Raw genomic sequence first — 22,757 nt, 5'->3', positions numbered from 1 at the left:
ATTTTTTTTGGGGGGGGTGGTCTAATAATACAAGTACAGTTTGCTGTCTTTGCGTGTCTGTGCTGCATGTTTGCTCACTTCCTGTGTTGGTCATGGAAAAACAAATAATACACTAAATCAGTTACAGTACAGGTTTCCTCGGGGCAGCTGTGTTTGTTTGAGGGTTAATGAATGCCAGAAACAGGGTTGTTTTGTTTGGGGAACACGATAAATTGAAGAACGATTGGCGAACAATTACTGTTGCATACATTTCCTAACAACACTCTTTCACCCGTCTCTTGTAGCCTATAGCTCATAGACAACGCATCTGTTTCTCTATTCCCTGGGTGAAACCAGCCTTGACAAAGCTGGCTAGGCAGTATGCTCTGTGGGAAGACACAGTTGGTTTTATGTAGTTCCCTGTCTGTCAAAATATCTGCCCCTCCATGTCTCTCCCTCACATTCGACTCTTATAATCCATCTTTCATGCTGAATTGTATTCCTCATTTTTACTATGTAGTTCTCCCCATCTCTGACTCCCCTTCTCTGTGTTCATCCACCTCCCCCCCCTTATTCCACCCTCCTCATTTTTAAAAGCCACATGCTCCCAGCCCGTCTGGCTCAGTTGCACTCTGCCAATGAAGGGCTTTTTATTGGGCTGAGATTGAGTGCAGCCAAGCAGGGCCTGGCTATGGGGTTAAGGTTGGGGGCCAGCCTCACAATCCCCCAACCCCCATCCTGACTGCACATCCCACTTCCCATGCCTGTTCTGGTCTGGCCCCGTCGCCCAGAAGGAGATTACTTGTCTCTGCTGCCCTTAATTGCCGACAGTAGCAGAAAAAAGCACAAGAGAGAGAAGGAGAGAGAGACATTGTAGAGAGAGAAATGAGGGAACAGTGTTGGCTTGTTGTGCTGTTGCTTGACGAGCTTGGACTCGAAGGTTTCTGTTCTCGCTGGCAAATGTCGCCTCTGGTTTGGCTGATTTTATGAAGATGAATGTTGTATTTGACTAATCTTAGTTGATGGTATTTGAGCTATTTACTGCATTTGTGAATAATATGTTATGTTGAATGTAGATAATTTTCTGAGGAAACAAATTTGACAGAGTAGAAACCTCAGTTCACTGTTCATTATTGTAAAAAGACCAGGTAGGTCACTTTCCCCCCTCCTTGCCCTCTAAACCATTGTTATTTTCATAGCCAAAGGCATCCTTCCAGCAGCCTGTACCTTGTCGTCCTTTTTTACCTTTTCCAATGAACTTATGAATTTCATATTATTACAGTTAGTTATTCTTAAATCCCCTCTGGCTTGATCCCAGCAAATTAAATAGAAGGCAGTTTATTGAATTGGCAGTCTTTGAAGAGGCTGCGATGCTGTATGATTTTTTTTTTTCCTTTCTCTGTTATTTATTCATCACTCTGGCTTTATTCAGCTGGGCTCTTGTTAAATGTTTATAATCCTTATTTACAGCACCTTACCTGCTGTACTCCCACACATCCCACTTTTGTGCATATTTTTGAACCTTTGCAGCCTACATATATTGCACTCATGTTTTGACAGAAAGACGAGATAAAACAGAAAATATTCTGACCATTTGTGAGCAGAAAAATGGCTACTGAGCTGTGTTTCGCATAGTCACAACATCTTAAAAGAAAAAACGTAGTTTTTTGGAAATATTCTCATTTAAAGCTTAGCTAACTGATGTAAAGCTTAGTAATACTCTGACTGTATAATGAATTTGAATCAAGGTCAGTTAATGGCTTCTGCATTTGCAAATGGGAACTACTGTTCACTTGGCATGCAGACATGCAATGCATGCACTATATATACTATTCAAGGGTACATATTGGTCTGCTTTGTAGTTGTCTTCCAAACATGTTTATTTTTGTCCTCAGTGCATCTGCATTAATCAAGCATTAAGCATCCTTTCTCTTTTTTAATTTGCATGTGTATTCTGGAGACTTGTGCATACAGATTGCAGTTCATTTCTGTGCTGTGTGGACATTTTGTGGGCAGACAGAAACCTTCCAGTCATACAGAACATATGAATTGTCCTTTAGAGATACCAGAGGGGCCTGATTCCCCTTGTTTCCATTGTGTAAGCTAAGCTAATTCGCTGCTGTCAGTAGCTTTAAATCTACCTAACGGATGTGGCAGAGGTATTATTCTTCTGATATGCCTCTTGGCAAGAAATCTAATGAGTACATTTCCCAAAATGTCAAACTAAAACAAATGTAAAAATACACTTCTGTTAAAATGCATGACTGATGACTACATTTATCATCAGCTGGCACACTGGCAAGGTTAAGGTTATTTGTATCTACTCTCTGAAAGCAGTTTGGAAGCCGGCCACGCAGTAGACATACATTTATGTGCTGAACATGAGCCAAATGTGAAGGATGTTTATGAGCGAGTACAACTTTTTCTTGAATTGTCTGACTTCAAGCTTAAAGTAAATTAGGAGCTTTTAACTTGCAATACACAACTTGGATTGGATTTTTTTTCTCAGTGCAGCAGGCTCCAGTCTCTCCCCAGGTTCATCACATTAGTCCCTTTACCCACAATGCCCCAGGGCTGTAAGCCTGACCGACCACACTAACAAACTGCCACACCAACAACTAGTGTGTCATTGTGATGTCACGTGACAGTTATTGTCACCCACTGTGTTTTTATATAAATTAACTCAACAATTTCTTAATTCAACACCTGTGTTTCATAACAAGCTCAAATTGAATTGCATTTTGTAAACAGGTCCACTCTGACTACATTAGATCCTTCCTGATGAATATGGAGGGCTTTAGAAAAACTCTTTGTCACACAACCACAATGTTTTGTGGCCTTTTGATTAACGGGGAATGGAAACAATTAGGTGGGGGGAGGTAGTGAGGCAAAGCAGCACATTCAACAGCTTTAAATGCTAATTAGCTAATGGAGGATGAAAGAGCAGGCAACTGGCGGGGTCTCACATGAGCACACTCGAGCTCTAGTTGCAGCTATGCCTGTTTCATGTGAATTCAGCAAGACAACCACCATTTTGTTTCCTTAAGCACCGACAATACAGCCATCTTGTGTAATGAGATTCTTTTTTTCAGTAATCACCTCAAATGAAGCTGTTTTTTTTTTGTTTGTTTGTTTGTTTCGTTTTTTTCAGAAAAGGCCTCCTGTTGATTTATTCCTTTTTAATAATCACTAACAGTTTAAATCTCTACTACAGTCTTATTTGTAATATATGATAGATTTTTATTTTGCAAACACTTACTGTAGTTATTCTTAGGCGATAGAAATGTTCCCATGGTAATGGAGGAAAATTTGTAATGTAGTTTCAAGCACAGTATACACCAATATAAGCTCTTTTAAGACATGAAATATGTGAAATTGTCAAGCTGTTAAAGCAGCTTCCTTCCATCTGGTATCTTTTATATAAATGTTCTTTGAGCCATCACTCAGACATTTACACAGCACACTTACACACAGCAGCAGGCTTGCGTGATATGTGTCTGTGAGATATTGAGTGGTGTCTTAAAATGTTATGATAGCAAGAAAGAGGATTTGTTTTTTTGTGTTCCCACAGGAGTTAATGGATTTTAAAACAAATTTTGAGTGCAACGCAAGCTTGCAAGTATGCATGAGCACTGAATTAGAGGACATGAAATTAGGGCTTATGTTTAATTCTTAATGTGGCACATAATATGCATGCTTGATATTTATGAATAATATAAATGAAATATAAGTATATGGAGAGAGTGTGTTTATAAGTTAGTGTTTTTTTAAAAACATGGCAAAGAGGAAAAAAAAATCTATATCCTAAACGATGGTGAGCTTTGCATGTTGAAATTTGCTCTCATTTCTTTATAATTTGTTTCCAAGGAGCCACACTGTAGTAGTGGGTCGCCATTGGCTTTCTGAAGTTTTTCTTTTTTTTTTTTCTGACATTGCCTGCTGTTAGTTCCATCCAGAATATGAGGAATGTTTTTTTTATTTTATTTTGTTTAGTTTTTTTTTATCTGCTTGAACACTTGACACTGACTATGAATCATTCAAGAGTGGAAAAAGTAATTTAGCTCAGTAAATGAACCAGAGTAGAAAATTATCTTTACTTCTAGACTATTAATAAGACACACAATTTGCTGGAATTTCTTCTCTTCCATCTGTAAAAATTGCCAAAGAAAACATAGTTTGACAGTACAGTAATAAAATGGTATTTTTGCATCAATAAAGTGATATCAAAAGAGTTTCTAGTTAGAAACTTGACATCTTACAGGCTCCTAAGTTAATTTAACCTGACAAGAGGTGGACAAATGAGGAAGTGACAGACCTAAAAACAAACAGAAAAAACTCTGTTTTGCAGCTATAAACAGCAGATACAGCAGATGTACAGCAGATAAACAGTATCTAAAGATGATATTATTAAGAAATGAGAAGAAATCCAGCAGACTTGACACAATGCCTGGGAGATGCATCCGAACCTGCAGCTGATCCATCCAAAGTCATCAGAAATGGTCTGCAATGAAGAATGGCTGTCAAGAAGCCATTTTTAAGGAAAAGAGAAGAGATAAAATGATGAGGGCGTGAGAATTCTGAGAGCGATTAAGTCATGCTAAATGTTGACTTGTGATCTTGTTAGGGCTGGGATATACTTGCTGTTGGCAATGGGTCCGCATACATGTCATGGCCACCCCGTGTTCTTAGCGTTTGTTTGGCATGTAGACCTCTCGCGTTGACATGAGGTAACTTGTCGCATACGCGAGTTGCAATATTGACTTGAGAGCTAGAGGCGCTTATGCAAACAAGAGCATGAACACAGCAGGTCCGAGGTAAACACAATCGAGGATAGTTTTGAAGACCGTCTCTCGGACCTTGTCCGCATCTACCTGCATGTGTATCATTTTTCCTCCCCATTGCACAGTGATAAACACTCGTGCCTTAACAGCTGGCAACAGATTGGAAGCATTTTGGGGGTTGATGCCCCGGAAATACAAAGTCACCAGTAGATGGACCTTTTCACTATTTCAAAGTCCAAATGCTGTGTACTCTCTCTTGCGGTGACCTCCACTATTGAACATTTTTGCCACACTGTGCTTCCACCGTTTGCAGCAAGTTTATACACAAACGTAGCTGAAAATTAACATGTACACTTGCTTTCACAGCAAGTATATCCCAGTCCTTCAACTAACAAACTGTCTTATTTTTCTAATGTACTGTATTTCTGTACTGTATTTGTCATTTTTGCACATGCCTCAATAAATTGCTAGAGCTATTTCCCATTTATTTGGCAATATATAAAGAAATGATGGGTTGTAGTGTACTCTTTGGGGCTTTTGGAAGCGAAAACGACACAAACTGTCTCTTTCCTTTTATTTAAGCATGTTGTAAGGCCTTGGCTTTTATATTAAGTTGGCAGTATTCAGGAATGGAGGAATTTCCAAATAGCTGTGTCCTTCTCAATGTGTAGACTACTTACAAAGATCCAACAACAATACATATAATAGTCACAAAGAAACCAAGGATAGCTTCTAAACTATTAAAAGGCTTCTTACACTGGCTCGATGTTGTTCCATCAGGAGAATGTTAATTAACAATGTTGTATCTGGCAGGACTGCAAGGACACAGACACTGCTCTGCAGTTCGCTAAAGATCACAGAGAAAAGTCAGACAGTTCTTAAGAAAAGAAACGGCATAAAAACTAGTCCATATTGTCAAAACGTGATGGTGGTAGTATCATCGTTTTAGCCAGATTCCCATCACTGATGGGACAGTAAATTCTAAATGCAAATTTTAAAAGAACACATAAAGACATTTATCCATAAACGGAATTTTATGTTAAAGTTAGCTACACTGCAAGACACTGACACTGGCATGAGGAGTGATGAATAAAGAATAGCTAATACTGTGGAAAGTCTCTAATGTGGTCTTTAAATAAGATTTTCATTAGAAAACCCACCAACTTTCTTGAATTGAAGCTATTCTGTGCAGACTGATGTGTTCCTGAAAATGAGAAGTTGCAGTTATTGTTGGGCATGAGGGTCAAATCTTTGTTCACTCACAGATATGAAACATAGATGATGGATTTATGGGTTTTAATAGCTATTTGTTCACAATGAAGACCTGTTAGCTTTCAGCTAAACATGCAGTGGTGAAGGTTGAAAGAAACATTATATACCAAATGTTGGTTGTTTTTAGTTAAAGAAATATTAACACTAGTCTTAACCGTAAAAATTATATTATGGGACTCACATTCTTCACATTCTTCAACTCCTACTCCTACCTTGAATTTTGTTCAAGGACAATCAGGGAAGTTTCCAGTTTAATTTAGATCACTGTTTGCTAAATGATCTCAAACAATGTCTAATGACTTTGTGAGGGTTTCCGTATTTTATCACTCACTGGTGTACCAGACCGAAGTTAACATGGATTTTGATCAGAAATAAGCATCTCCTTCATCATTTCCTAGTTTGTCGGAGAGCGTATGGATGGGTTACAGACTGTTGATTTCTTTTAAAAGCCCCAAATTTGTCACAACCTTCAATGCTCCTTTGAGGGAGATAAAGTGGCTGTGAATAAGAGGTGGGGGCGGGGGGAGCATGCTGTCATGAAAAGAGCTGCTTCCTGGCCGGCTAGATGCAATCATGGGCACTATCTGATAGCACTGGAGGAAATTGGATGAGCTGAGAGCTGCTAGCTGCCAGTGATGGGAAAGATGACTCCTTTGTCACTGTGTCAGTCAATTCCCTACTCTCACCTGAGAGACCAATCAATAACACAAGGATAGAGAGGTTTTCTCTTGTCTCTAGACCTCTGCATGCTGTGGGCTGCTGTCAATTATGAGCTGTAAAACACTCTCTGATTCACAGGAATGCTGTATGGAATGTTATATGGTGGATGCATAAATATGTTGCGGCTGTGGTGTGTTTCTGTCAAGTTTTACGTATGGTTATAATAGTAGACCATTTTGCATGTAATAAATAGATGAACATAAATATCACACATAAACAAATCAGTTTTTCTAATGTGGTTCAGAAGCCTATAATACTGTAGACAGTTTGCATATACACAAGACTACATCTGAAAAAGCCTTTAGTCGTGTCAGATTCGATGCTGCTAGTTACATATTTTGTGCCATCTTTAAAGCTCACAAGTGCACATGGCCTCATTAGCAACTACATCATTAGTTGTGCAATTATGAAGTATAAGACCCAGCGAGACTCATAACTATCAGTTGCTGTCAGGCATGTAGTATTACATCAGGCATGAAAGACATCCAGCAAGATGTAGGCGTATAAACAGACACTCGCTGAATGATTCATAATCGTGCCACCATCCTGAGTGTCAACATATTTTCTGTGTACAATATGTGGACATGCTAGTTGTGTGTAAGATGAGGCTAAACTGTTCTTTTCATCATTCCACCCTGCAGTTCCCTGATACCTGTGAAGAGTCTGCTTCTCCATTCGTCTTCATGTGCACTAACCCCCAGGAGCTGCTGGTGAAATTTCCCATGAAAGGGAAGCACAAGATCTGTAAGTTCTCCTTCTTTCATGTCAAGGGAAATGGAGTTGCTTAAATTAACCTAAGCCAGCTAAAGTATTCGTTCTTTCTTTCTTTTTTCTATCAGCATCCTCCTTTGCATTTTTATGTTCAGACACATAGATAGTCATGTGAAAGCATAATAATGCTAAGCATGGATCTTGATCAGTGTATTTTAGTTAATAAAATAAAACTGCAGACACACAAACGCACTCATACAGACTGTCTCCAAGCACCATCTGTAAAGACAGGATTTTGCTGTCAGGTTGCCTGGGGGACAAGCCAGTCCTGGATGTGCAGTGTTGTTGCTGTATTGTGTGATTTATAGGAGAACTCAAACACATTTTCCCTCTGCTGCCATAGCTGCTCCTGCAAAATGATGTACCTGCAAGCTCTTTTGTTAATATTTCAAAACCCTCTAAAGACTTGGGAGGATTGTTTATGCAGCTGTGCCTCTTTCAGATCTTTTCAGATCGATGGAAAAATGCTTTTTAGAGGCTCAAGGTAAAATGTTGCAGGCTCTGGACGAAACTGGATAGAACGACCTTGTCTCCTTTTTTTGTGAATATCATGAAGTTAAAAAAAATAGTGGTTTAAAGAAAGTGAATGTTGAGTATTAGCAGGTCTTGGAAATGGTCACACTAAGGTGAATGATTTTAGAAGTCTCCAAATACTATAAAAATCTGTTGTCAAAACAAACGTTCCTGCTAAGCTACTAGTCTAGTGACTAATCAGGCTGCTTATGCATGCATGCACTTTTGTTTTCATCGTCAATTAAATGATTTTAATGAAAGAATGATTGTGATTATGTTTGCACACATTGCTACAAACGTACTGTCACTGGCAATGATTACCTGCATCTAAACATACAGTAGCTTGTAGTTTATGATTCACCAGTTTATGTTTTTATTGGTGGATAAATAAATGTGACTATGATGAAGTTTCTCCATAGTAAAATATTAACCCTGAATAGATCTGTCATGACATGTATTTGCTAGTGTTGAATTGAATCGTTTCCACAATGCATTGTGATGCAGATGTGGACAATTCTGCATCGATGCAGCAACAAAACATAATCGATTATAATAATGTAATGTATTTATTCTTTTACTGTACGATCAGTACGACTTACTATCAAATGTTTTCTGGCTATAAAGGATACTTTATGTATCAAAGTTTTGCTCTTTGATACATAAAGTGAACTCTGAAGAGTCTGTGATTCTTATGGGATTCGTGATACTTAAGTCCCCACTTTTAACTGGATTGAATTTACAATAATCTTCTGCTCCTATGAAAGGGCTGTGATGCCTTTGGAATTTTAAGCAATTTCCATCCACCTTTGTAGGTCTGTTGGTAACATAAATGGCCTTTTCATCTCTGCTAAGGAGCTTGTTTCTGCCAAACAAACTGGATTTCTGCCCACTTGTGGACACACTTCTGTGATGATACAAAACTGGAATTCATTTAGTTCCCCCCGCCCCCTTACAAAAGCATATTCAATGACTTTCCATCTGCCCTGTGATGAACTGGTGACTCTCTACTCCCTAATTTGTTGTGACCATCATTGAATATGCTGCAAGGGAACCAGATACACTGGAAAACTAAAATCTGTGTTTGAAGCTGGGTTTTTTTATTCTTACATTTAATTTAGTAAAAAGCCCTAAAACAATTAGATGTGAAATAATTAAACAACAGAAACTAAGCAGATTTTTAGACAATAAGGGAACTTCTGTTAATAGATCTATTAATTGTTTATGGAATGCATCCTCCAAGCAAATTATAATTCTTATCCTACATTTTCTTCAAAGCATCCCAGGTTACACTTTATCTGTTTAATTGTGATAATCCTGAACCGAATCTGTGGAAAAAGTAGGGATGAGCATCCTGCACAGTTTGGGCACCTCAAGACATTTTTATCCTTTTGAAAGCTTAATATTATAGAACTTGATTTTTTCGTGAGGCTGGGTGATACAGATGTAAACACTTCATAAATGCTCAAAATCTGCTGTCAACTGGCTCCATTAAGCAGCTGCCCTCACCCTGACCACTGGAATAATTTAGGCCCACAAAGCACCACAAAGCATCACATGACAGCTGATTTTTGCTTTACAGCACCGCGTCACACCCCAGCAACTGGATATCAACACACTGGCTGTTTTGATTTTATTTACACACCATGGCTGATTCACCAAAAACGCCCAAGAGGAAATTATTAGAGAGGAATGGACAGAAAAAAGACTGAAAGAGTGAAAGTTGCTACAAGAAGTCTTTACAAACTGCGATGGTTCCTAAAGGTGAATGATCTCCAGTGCTTACTATGTAGGGTGCTTAAAGCTGTGCTTAAGGCCTTTTCCCTTGTTGTCATTTAAAACAGTAAATGATTGAAATAAAGAATTAGAAGTTTTTTGTTAGATTTTTTTTAATTAATCTCAAACATTTTTCCCTACAAATCAGGTTATCATTAATTAGAACAAGACGTTTGTGAACCTTCCTAGTATGTGCTTCTGACTCGTCTGGAAGTACATTTTCATTGCACATATTTCTGGTCCTGAAACTTCCTGGAGCAGCCAGGAACTGATATACTGCAGTTTGCAGGTTTATGCGCCATGTCACACACAACAACCAGTTAACAGCACACTTTCAACATAAATAAAGAGACTCAAGACATCGCTATCGGAGGAAGTGAGGAAAGAGAGAAGGTGCTTAATCAATAGACTGGACAAGACTAATGAGAGTGCTAGAGAGAGATCGGAGAAAACGGAACACAAGTGTTGTTTAAGGCATTTGCTCTGCTGGACTTTGTAGGTAAAGTAGGTGATGCACATGTTTAAAATCGTGAGAATGTTATGATCATTTTTCCTATGTGCTATATTGGTTTGAATTAAGAGATTGAACCCTAAGTAACTTTAAATTAGAAAACCATTTAAACAGGGTTAACAGGGTCTGAAATTAACACTCGCCAGCCGCCAAATGCTAGTAAATTTTTCGTTAGGTGAGTAAATCTCAGACGGCTATCCGCCAAATGGCGAGTAAATGTTTGTACCAAATTAGTCATGTTTTTCTTCCTTTTGGTGGATTTCTTCTTCATGTTCCTCTGCTTTCTGCATGTATAAACGACACGCACGTACACACACATGAATGCGCTGCACTGTTTCAGTTCTGTTTACAGTTTAACTCATGCTAATGAAGTAGGGTAAATATGTGGAGATTTTTAGCAGGAGCCGGCCAGCTTTCCAAAAGAAAGCATGGTGAACTGGAGGATAAATCAGCAGAGCTTACAGCCCCAACCAGAAAGTTCAGTGAAAAGTTTTGGTTTGGATATAGCGGCGCCTTCTGTCTGCTTCATGGTTCCGGGGCCGCGCTGTCAGCACAGACGTGATGTTAGCCTGTTAGCTTAGCTTAGCTGTTTACAACCTGAAGGGTGACAACAGCTGCATAACGGGTGTGACTTGACTCCTCGAGACTAGAACAGCTGTCAACCGATTAATTTATCAAAATAATAATAATGATACTTATTATTATTGTATTGATCAGTTATTAAGTTCATTATTATTAGAAATCAGCTTTTATGATTATTGATAAGCTATTTATATTCAGTATTACTGATTTGTCATGGATCAGATCAATAAGCTTTAAATGTATTATACATTTTTGTTAAGTTTATTTTTTAAACAATAAAATAAAAAGCAAATATCAGGGAGTATGATCCCACCAAGGCTGTAATGCTGTGGCACAAGGACTGTTAGGAGCCGGAGGCCAGACTTCACGGACTGTGTGAAAGCACAAAGAATAGAGAGAGAGGAGTCTGATTAGGTTTTAGCTAATAAATTCAGACATTAACACTTTATCAAATAAAACCTTTTTTCTTGTTGCCTTTGTTTAATGTTGCTTTGACTTCCACTTTCAGTTTGGATACAACACAACATAGTATTATAGAAAATAACATGTGCATAGAGGTATGTGTGTGTAAAATAATTTAATAATTTGGCCAGTAAAAAATATGTTTTTAACTTGGCCGGTGAGTCAAAAATGTTCATTGATGTTTAAATGTTTCCGGACATTTCCTTTCTTGCTCTGTATCATGGCTAACGGGAAATACAAAACATTACATCAGCTTGTTCAGCTGTGCTATGTTGTTTATCAGAGATTAAATCATTTTAACCGCGTCGATATCATCTCTGCCTTGTTGATGAAGCCAAAGTTAGCCCCCTCATTCTCATTTCAGACTAGTATGGAAATAGCCTACTTATGCAAATCTTGGGAATTATTAGCCTTTTAGAAGATGCTCTGTGACTATGGCACTGTAATATAAGTAATGCAAATAATGTTTTATTTATTGATGGACTGATTTCGCACATACCGCCACATTCAAACGCTTACACAATGTAATTTAAACAAAGTAAAGTTATAAGAGTAAAACTCCAACATTGACTTTTTTGGTTTTTGTTATTTCTTTTTTTTATTGTTCTTTTTAAAAAAAAAGTTTGTTTGATACTTTTATTACAACTTTAAAAATATGCCATTTTATTTCTTTTAGGTGCTGTAAAATTATCCAACTTTATTAGTTAATATGTTTGTCACTTGTGTTTTTATTGTTGTTTTTTTGTTTTTTTTTTCCAGCATGACATCAGGTTTACATGTATGGCTGTGCATGCTCAGGACTGAGACAGAAATTTGTACCACTGCTCATTGTAGTGCAATTCATCTTTATTTGTTTACTGCCAATTCACAAAAAAATTCATCTCAAGGCACATTACACGCATAATCAATTCAAGCCATTTCATTAAAATCCAGCTGGAACAAATCAACATTAGTCCAATTTATAATCACTGCGTTCATACAAGCTAAGTCATGAAAAAATAATTGGCTAGCTAAGGAAACCAACGGATTGTATTGAAACTTGGGGCGTTGGGAAAATACTTTACACTGTGTTACATTGCACAACTGTAGAGGAAGCTCAAGAGCAAGAAATTGCCAAACTCTGGTGTGTTCATAAAATTTGTCCCAATAGCATTTAAACCATTGAGTGCCTCTGTAAGTGTACTTTCTACGCCTGTGTACAGTTTTGTAAAAATATTCTCGTTACAAACTGTGCTTTGATCATGACATACCCATGTTAGCTTGGATTTTGGATTGCGTTTCCTGACCTACACAGACCTGCAGAGTCCAGGCTGCCTTATTCCCCTGTCACCAGCTCGCTTTTCACTATCTCACTCTTTTGCTTTCTCGCCCTCTCTTCCACCTCAATTCCCAGTGCATCTCACGGGTCAAGGCATTGCCGCTCATCTTACTCAGGGGGGCTTAGCACTAGTATTTTTTGCTCCTCCAGCAGCTTACATTGACAAGATCCACTTTTCTGTGGCATTGCCAACCATCTCACGCTTCATCACAGTGTGCAAGAAAAGAGATGAACAGCTCTGTGCTTTTACATTCCTTCCAGCAAAGTCATTGCTGTGCTACACAATGATAACAATTGTTTTTTTGTCATTAGGGTGTGGAACGTAAATGTGTTGTTGGTGCATTTCGCAATCTGTAAAATTACATTGTGTTTCTGCTGAGATTAATTGTTTAATTAAACAAATTGTGCAGTCATGTTGTGGGGAATGAGACTGGGAGCCATGATGAATATTAGCTGGTACCTATTATGGCTTTATCAAAAACTAACTACTAAGATTTTCTTCCAACATTTGTAGGTTCTTATTTAAATTTACATTTAGAGCTTCTTTAACTTTGAAATTACCTCAAAATTTAATAGATAAACATGAAGTAGAAAATTGGTTTGTCAGCCAGCTCCATAGGGAGGTATTTTAGATAAACAGCACTCCTGGAAGCTCTTCCTTTCCTCTTGTTTACTTTAGCCTTTTTATCACTGTGTGACTGAACTTAGCTATTGCAGAGATTTTATATGAATGAGAGACAAATATGCTCTTTATTGTTTGGCGTAAAAGCAATAATATTGGTTGGTACTGCTTGAAGCTTGATCCTGTTCTAGAGAAAAAGCTTGCATGTGCACGTACAGATTGACATTATGAGATGCACAGATTAGACACTTATCAATGCAGCCTGTCTTTCTAGCTAGTTGACTTTATTGATAAATGCAAGGCACTGCTAGATACAAACTTAGGTTGATCTGTCATTACCCTGTGATGGAGTCTGTGACATTTAAAATGCCATTTGTCTAAGACTCAGTCCTGTAAGAGCAGACTTGCATTATGGCTTTATGGTCACATCCTGTGAATATTTGCATGTGTGTGTCTGTGTGTGTGCTCTTGTGTAAGCTGAAGGTCAGGCTGAGTGTTGAAAGCTAATTGGCTCTCTTTTACTGTTCCTTATTGCTGCACTTCCCCCATGTTTTAACAGCTTGATACTGTCTGTGTGAAGTGCCTATGCACACGTAGCCAAAAAAGGAACATACAAACCATATACCAGTACACGTAAGGTGTTTAAACATTCAGTCCTTGCATGCTCTGACATTAATTCTTCTATTGAATAACCCAATCTTAAATATGCAAATCATCCTCAAAAGTCCACTATAACTGTTTTTTAACCAGAAGATGAAAAATTAGGACAGGTTATATTTTATTATCCTGTTGCATACAGGGATCCCTGGCTAAACGCTTTGAGCACAGTTAGCCAACTTGCATAATTAAGTTTATAACTGCAGTAAGATTTGGAAAAAAATATCATGTAGTCTGCTGCAGATCTGAGCAGAGACTGTAAAAACAGTAAAACACAGTGCCAAGAGCTTACCCAAGCTAGAGTTTAATGGGGCTGTATAAGTGCAGATTCATTTAAATTGACAGATATAGACATTATCTGGGGACTGGTGTTAAGCCTGAAGCTGCTACTTAATGTTTTCGAAGAGCAAAGAACTGAGAATTATGTTTGACCTTCTTTTTTATGATGCCTCTAAAGAATTAAAATCCTATTGCTTTCAAGCGTGAAGAGTGTATAGGCAGCATAATTTTCCATGAGTGAATCAGATGGCTTTGAGCCTCTGAGTTCTCAACTAGCTAAAAAAAACTACCCTTTTCATACAACTACTCCTGAATTCATCACACAAAAGCAGTGACTTGGTGAAAGAAATGCAACAGTAGACTGCAATTAGTCTACAGACTTCATAATAAGGCTTAGCTAAAGCCAGTTGATGCCTTTTGATGCATTTTGTTGGCACCAAAGAAGTGCTGGCTGATTATACTAAAATGATGCCATGATTCAAGCCATCTCTTCTGTGGTTTGTATTTGTTCCATAGGAAAGCGTGTACTTTTATATCATGCTATAAGAGCAAGAAGTACATTTTCCTCTGAGCTAAACATGAATATTACCTCAATGATTGCACACCGTACTTGTAACAAAAAACTTCAGAAGGGAAAATATTGTTAAAGAAGCATAACAGAAAGTTCTCTGCCAGCTTTTAAAGAACAAAGAGTCTTTGCTAACCCTTCATTCAGTTCAGGGCTGAATTTATGACTCTTGTAAACATATGAACTCAGTGAGTGCTTTGTGCTTCACTGCCTTATCTTCCCTGTTAAGATTAGTCACACTGATGGCTTTTTAGCAGCTACAAAAGTGCTCTCTTTTGTGGAGGTGTCTAAGTACAGGGAAGTAAGTCATGGATGTAATTGAGAAATTCAGTTTCGGCAACTAGTCACGAAGGATTTTTTTATCTTTAGTGTTTGTCAGATCTCAAAATCACTGCAGACTTTAAGTCTGGTAAATAAAGAGCTCAAGGTTAACTAAGCAGCCTTCTTTGTACCTACATTTGAATATTTATTTACAGAAACACTTGTTTCCTGATATTAAGCTTTTGTAAAAATATTTCAAAAGGGTGTGTTTTGCTTCCTGTTAAGTTACAGACTGGATAGAAACATCAACTTATGAGGGGAAAAAAGTGTTCCTAAATGTAATGTTATTGTTAAATTAATGCTATTAGACCTCATGACAAAATATTCATTTCCTTCAGTTATGGACAGGCCACTCTTGGTTGTTGTTTTTTTGTTGTTGTTGTTTTCTTTTTTCACTTCAAAGTTGATTGTCTTAAACATACTCACTGTCAGTTGTGGGTTTTTTAAGCTCAGAGAAAACAATGGGCTGAGTAATTATTTACCAAGTGTCTCAGTTTACTTCTGTCAACAATAAAGACTTTTTTCCCCTCATACAGTAGTAGCGGTTTAAAAGTTCCCCTGTTTCCATGATGGGTCCTTGACTGGTTCTTGACTGGTCCTTGACTGATCCTTGACTGATCCTTGGCCGATCCTTCACAGGTCTGTGGGGGTAATGTAATCCCCCGCAATGACGTCGTCAGCGAGGCTCTGCCCCTAAGCAGCCCAAGTAAAAAAACAGCTGCAATCCCTCTTTTGTCCACGGGGAGGAGCAGTGATTTGATCTTGCTGCTCTCTAAACAGTTTATAATGAGCTGTGTCGCTCATTTGTTGCATTTTTGCCAACATTTAAAAAATGATTTGATTTGAAAATGGCGTCAAATAAATGTATCAAAAAAGCCGACATGTGTAGCTAATGGTGTTATGAGGCAAAGCACAACCTCCTCAAGTCGGCTAAGTGGTGAATGTCACTAGCAGCGAGCTTTCTAAACATCCCGAGGAGCGCTGCCAGCGGTCATTTGACTGCAACGTAAGTTATTCACAGTGGGGGTTGATACAGCTGCTGCATAACTGAATATTGACAAAATCATAACGTAATATCGGCAGGTAAAAATAACATAATACTGATAATGTGTAAAGCAGGGATCACAAAAGTCCGGACCCAGCCCAACCTATATTCTGAATTAGGCCTCAAAGTGCTATTATCCTAAGTAGATAAGTAAATAAATGGTTTATACTGTGAAATGAAGTGTCCCTGGATTTTATTCATAGCGATCTAGTGATAAAACGTGATAAAACGTCATACAACTGTGTCTCAGCGGTGGGACAGCTGCCTGCCCGCTGTCTGAAGCAGGCACATGCGCAAAGGCTGGTAGGAATGACAGGAACCAGCAGCCTATCATCACACAGGGTTTGTGATCTTACAGCCAATCAGAAGCAGAGTAGGGCGGCCATTTATTACAACTCCATAGCCGTGATATACAACAGTTTGGCTGAGAAAGAGTCTCCCTGAGCGGCTCTGTGGAAGTTTAGATGTGCTAAACTGCTCGTAAATATTGATGTGTTTACTTTTCCAAACAAGTAAGCAGGTAAAACTATAGACAACAACTATATAATAAAAGTCCTAAAATACCAGGTTCAGCCGTTTAGTTTTTAATACACTATAAGCATGGTAGCGTGACTGGCGGTCATCAAAAGACCGCTGGCGACGCTTCCAGTGTTTAACACTAGAAAACCCAGAGATTTCTTACCCTTCTACCATGCCCAGAGTACAACCAAAAGGCTGCCCGGTTTGAAATTAACAATTCAATGAACTACAATTAGCACCTTTACATTTGTAAACACAGCCATTACCTGCCGTTAGCTGTTCAAGCATACTCCTTGGGGGGAGGAGTGTGCTTGAAAAGAGCTAGGGACTGTGCTGTATAGTTTCACTCACCACAAACGGTATATGTGCTTTTGACCATTTCTCACATTTTCATGTACCCTTTATTGAGCATTGGTCATGTGAGTTTTCATCGTCATCACACTATTGTACGCCCAGCTTGCTTTCAAGTGAGAGATTATCACGTTTCTGTTTCCACAAAGGCAAGAAGGAAAGCATAATCAAGTATTTCAAATGAGAGATAATTACATTCCTTTTGACCTGGGAACAGGTGTGTCTTGTTCTGTTTATTATCATTCTGAAAGGTAGCCCACAACTTGAACAAAGGCTAAATTCCTCAACATTCGCACTTGCTCCATAAAATTACCATCTCCAAGGCTCCTCCACCACCACTTTGACTATGGATTGATAAGTAAATGAGCCGCAGTTTTGTAATTGTTGCATTGTCAAAACAGTTCTGTTAGTGTTGTCACACAAAATTCAGTAGACTAGTTGGTTCCTATGCAGTGAATTTACATGTTATTACAAAAATACACAATAATAAAATAGGCAAGTGGCAAGATTAGAATAATGTTATAAGTTCTGCGCAAAGACTCCTTTTTCATTTTCCAAAACAAAACTGACATAAACAATCTTGAAAAAAATGTGCACGTAGGCTATGAGGAAAGAATGAATGCAATGAAGTAGGGACTGGTTGAATAAACACGGTTTAACTGGACGCCTAAGCGAGCGCGTTGCAGGATGGCTCCAGATTTTATTGTCAAATGGTTCCAGGTCAACCAAGTCCGAACTGCTTAGAGCAGAGTCCTGCACGGTTCTGTTTTGCTACGCATACCTGCCCTAACCCGTTAGAATGACTCCCGAACCCGACTCGTCACCAATGTATTTATTCCATTTAAATCCGAACCAGACTGATGTTTAACCCGCGACCCGAGCCATTAACGCATCATTGCCATGCTGCACCGCTTCTTTTCCATTATTATAGCCTATTGTTGTTTTATCATTGTGTTAATCTAAAACACATAGATAGCCTATGAATGTTTATTTTAAGCTTGCTCAACATTTTTAAAACAGCTTTATATTCCTCTGACTGAACCATTTCAGAGTGAAGACTAAACCAGACCAGTGTGTTTTATTTTGCCACTGAGAGGGTATTTATAATAGGCTACTCGGAGATTGCTGTGCTTTAACAAAATGTAATCCACCTTTCCTGGCAGCAGCTGTGTTCTCCGTTCCTGGACTACAAATCCGGCGGCAGAAAACTCTGCTGCGCAAATACCAGCGTAAAATAAACTTTCATATATTTTCTCTGTGTTGTTGTAGTATATTCAGATGATAAAACAACAATATAATAAAAAAGAAGACTTGGAAGGAGGAACAGCGGTGCAGTAGGCTATGGCACACGTTAACGTTAAAAAGCACACTGCTTGTTGTAAATACTTGGTTTATGCTTTAAGAGGTAAATATTTTGGTTAACATGTTGAAGAAATATCGTTGTTTCTTTTTTCATCTCTTGCTATGCTATTGAATTTGGCAACATTAACATGGAAATTCACTGCATTAGGACCGACTAGCCTACTGAATTTCTGGTAGCATGACAACACAAACTGGACTCGTTTGACCACTCTTACCCAATGTGCAACAATCACAAAACTGGGTCACTTGTTCAGCTGCCTCATTGCGGCTCATTTACGTATCAATCCACAGTCAAAGTGGTGGTGGAGGAGCCTAAGAGATGGTAATTTTCTGGAGCAAGTGCGAATGTTGAAGAAGGCGCATGTTCAAGTTGGGGGCTGCATACAGTACCTTTTGGAATGGTAATCAGAGTGTGTCGGGGAATAGCCCACCTGGAGGGGTGACGTAATCGGGATTCCCGGCGAGCAGGAAGTCGCAGCACAGCGAGTGTTGGATGTCCCCCCGCGATTAGACACATTGAAGTGGAAGAAATTATCTCCGATCCTGCGTGGGGCTTTTATCTGTCGCCCTGTCTTCTTATGGAGGTGAAATAAATAATATGAGAATAAAATAACCCTTCCTAGCTACCTCAAACAGATTCTGTGTTGCTTGATCCAAATCTGATTTGTCTATGTTAATAATGCTAATATTAAAAGATTAATCAGTATGATAAATACATCCTATTGAGAATAGAGCTAGGGGCTGTGATCCAGTATTTGAAAGGTTTTATTAACCTACTAGCATTCATTTCTGAATAAAACAATTGGCAGCGCACAAGCATGTTACAATTTCACATTCCACGTCAAACGATGATTATGTATTAAGTTTTATGCATTTTTATGAATTGTGACTGGCCATCAGAGGTGCTTTGAGTGGCGCCTCTGCCGGTCAGTGTAAATTCAGATAAAATCTGACAGACTACGGGCGATGAGAAGTCTGTGAGAGAAGCGCCATCTTCTGGGTCTACCCTATATTACAAGGAATGGGTGGAGTTTGATTAAAACATCGACACTCCCAGGAGAAGGAGGGGGCCTCTCTGGCGGCTGGAAGTTGGAAGGCAGCTGGCTGGAACTGGAATGGAACTGGGCTGGAAGCCGGCAGGTATTCGGCTGGCTTTCAGCTTGGATGGGAACTTTTAAACCGCTACTACTGTATGCTGAGAACCATATCACAATAACAACTTTATTTTATATTACTTTATTTCTTGTCAGATCTTGTTAAATGTTACATATTTGACAAAAGTAATATTAATATCTTGGGTACATGCAGTGGCGTGATGGTGCCTTAAGGGTATAAGCATAGTCATGAAATTATAAGAAGTAAGAGGTTTACGTTTTGTAATTAACACTTATCTATAGATTATTTACAGCTGGACTCTGTGATGTGGAAGATCTTTATCAAGGCAACATCCATCTTCTGAGGCTTTAAGCTCTCTGGACCAATCTATTAATACGTTATGGACTACTTTCAATAGCCTACTGTTACATGAGTGGAGAAAAGTTGCATGTTTTGTTTGTTTTTTTTTTTTTGTTTGTTTGTTTGTTTTTTGTTTTGTATTTTTTTAGTAATGTAACAGAAAAGCATTTCTTAAAATTTGCCAGATTTCTTTACTACTCTGACTAGTAGGACTGCAATGATTAGTCGATAAAAAATTTAATGGTCGACTATTGTCAGCAAAAATAGGGGAAAAAAAACTACAGCGTGAGACATCGTCTTCTTTTCTATCCCTGCTGAGAGTTGTACATGCGCAATAAAGTCTGCCATGGGAAAAATATGGCAGCGGACCAGGGAAAACGACGACGTCAAAAGTCTGAAATAACTTTACATTAAACTTACAAAATAAATTAAATACATGTGAGATTTGTAAAGTGGACCTTGCGTACCACGGATGTACATCGCCAATGCTCGAACATTTAAAGAGGACTTAGATAACAACCTCATGCAAGATTTACAGGCTGAAAGTGAAATATGAGTTATTTAATAATTATGAGATACATAATCCGATTGGTCGACTAGTCGTTTTAATAGTCGATGACTTACAACAATCGTTACGGTTGTTCTGACTAAGTCAGAATAGTCATTAGTTGCAGCCCTACTGATTAGTAATGCATACATGACGGCTGGAGCATCACTAAGTTTGGAGCCTTGCAAAAGCACCTGTGGCTTATAATATAACATCAGCTTTCACATGCTTACCTTTGCATGGATTTAAGATGGCTGGTGCACAAATGTTTCTTGTCCATATGGCAACGTTTTTCTTTCTCCCATGACATTTTGTCACATTAGTTTTTAATGAAAGTACACCAGAGCTAACTGCAGCGTCTTTCCAGGAGGAAAGTAATTGTATTTGCCTTCCTCCTTACTTACCTTTTCAACCCGCCTTTCCACACAACTAAATTCGGCTTCATTAGATCTCAGATGAATTTTTTCACATTATTTTTATTTGCAGACGTGTCATATATTTTGTCATAGTTTTTGTACTTTTTTGTACATTAGTTTATATTTAGTTCTCCTCTTCTTTCTGTGAGAAAAAAATAATAATTATGTCATCAAGTGAAACTATGAGGAAAAAATATTAGTTTATAAATCAACGCTGTTATGCTGGTTGCTGTGGGTGGGTTTTAGGACCCGCTTGCTCTTCGACATAGATGCTTCATCCAGTCACCTGTTAAGCATTTTTCTTTCCAACCTCTTCAAGAGATGGATTTATAGATGGTTCTGCAAAAAGCAGTTTAATTGTCATGTAAAACAAAGTCCAACACATATTGAAACTTATTAACCATTAATTACTGCACTTTTGTCCTATGACTTGTCCCCAATCCATTCCAGTTATTATGCAGACCACTGGAGATCAAAAGTGAGGTTGATGTACACAGTACAGATAATTGCTTAAAGCAACTAAATCTTTATTTACCTCTTCCTGTGTAACAGCTACACACCCAGGGACTCGTATGGGCGTGTGTGTATACATCACAAATAGATAACTCTCTTTATTTGTTTGTTATGCATTCGACATCATATCCCTTGTACACATACCACTTCTAGCTCTTTTTGAAGTGCAATTTGCATTTCCCACACATACATTATTGAGCTGTTGCAATATGCATGGCTTTTATCCCTCAGGTTGCACTGCATATGGATATAACACAATATATTCCCTGTGAAAATATTGCAGCCATTCTTTGCTCCACTAACCATCAACTGCACTGTTACCTTATGATTACCTCTTTTGTTTTATGTGCGAAATCAACCACACTGTGGGATGGCAAATAGAGAAAGCCAATTACCTCACAAATGTCCACCTTTTCTCCAAAGTGGTCATGTTTTGGGTTTTTTTTTTTTTTTCCTTCCTACTTATTTCTCCCCTGTGCTCTTCTGTCATCCACTGCTGGGAGACAGAAAGAGGTTAGAGCAACGGAAGTCCTTTTTTGGTTATTTATTCATGGATTTTCCATTTAATATTCATGCCTTTTTCAGGACTATCTGGGTGCAGCTGAGAATTTGCTGCCTTGGAGGCGGTGGAGGCCAAAAAAAATCAGGTTTCAGCTCCAATGAGCCCAGTGGATGAAGGGAAAAAAGAGAGAGAGAGATGGGGAGGGAATGAGAGAGTGGGGTTTCATGTGTTCTCTAGTAAATGAGAGGCAGGCCTTGAAGGTGACAGGCTGTGTTTATTACTGATCTGTCAGCCGGTTAATGGGGAGAGGAGAAGAGAGAGGAGAGAGCTGAGCTGTTGAGCTAAGACCAAAGCACACAGGCATGGGAGCCAGAGAGAGAGCCCCAAGCAATAAACTTCACCATCCTAGATCTGCCCGTCCTCACAGCTTCTGTAGCAGCACTCCTGCATGCTAAATTAGCCACTATATTTTGTTCTATTGTTATAAACACAGACTTGCAGAGAGCATGAAGTTACTCTACTTTTATTAAATCTGAATATTTTTTTGCAAATACACAATAAATGTAGATACATTTTATTTGCCCAGTGTAAGGCAGATTTATTGATTTGTTTCCAGCAAGTTTTTTTTTGGAATGCCAGGGGGTTAAAAAAAAATCTGATGAAGATGGCTATATTAGAAAAATATAAAAGGAATGAGCACATTTTTCCAGCTTTAAAAAACGGAAATGTGGCCAATCCAGGCTGACATGAAAGAATAACTGTAACAAAACCCTCTCTACCCACTGGCTTTTTACTGTTTTGAAAGCATTATTGCTACTTCTGGCCAATACAAAAATTAGACATCTAAAGCATAACCAAGGATGCTGTTTTTTTTTTTTTGTCTGTTTGTTTTTTTTTTTGCTCTCCTCTGAGGTTTTG

General features: G+C 38.4%; 1 protein-coding gene across 1 annotated transcript in view; it reads left to right on the top strand.

Moving 5' to 3' along the window:
* Positions 1 to 22,757, top strand: part of trip4 (thyroid hormone receptor interactor 4) — a 100,354-nt gene that overhangs the window by 35,551 nt on the left and 42,046 nt on the right. The window contains exon 12 of the mRNA XM_041993514.1: positions 7,394 to 7,496. Within this exon, the coding sequence (XP_041849448.1) occupies positions 7,394 to 7,496 (103 nt within the window). The remainder of the gene's footprint in view (positions 1 to 7,393; positions 7,497 to 22,757) is intronic.

The sequence above is a fragment of the Melanotaenia boesemani genome, chromosome 1, assembly GCF_017639745.1.
Source record: "Melanotaenia boesemani isolate fMelBoe1 chromosome 1, fMelBoe1.pri, whole genome shotgun sequence".
Lineage (NCBI taxonomy): Eukaryota > Metazoa > Chordata > Actinopteri > Atheriniformes > Melanotaeniidae > Melanotaenia > Melanotaenia boesemani.
This window is presented reverse-complemented; position numbering and strand designations above follow the sequence as displayed.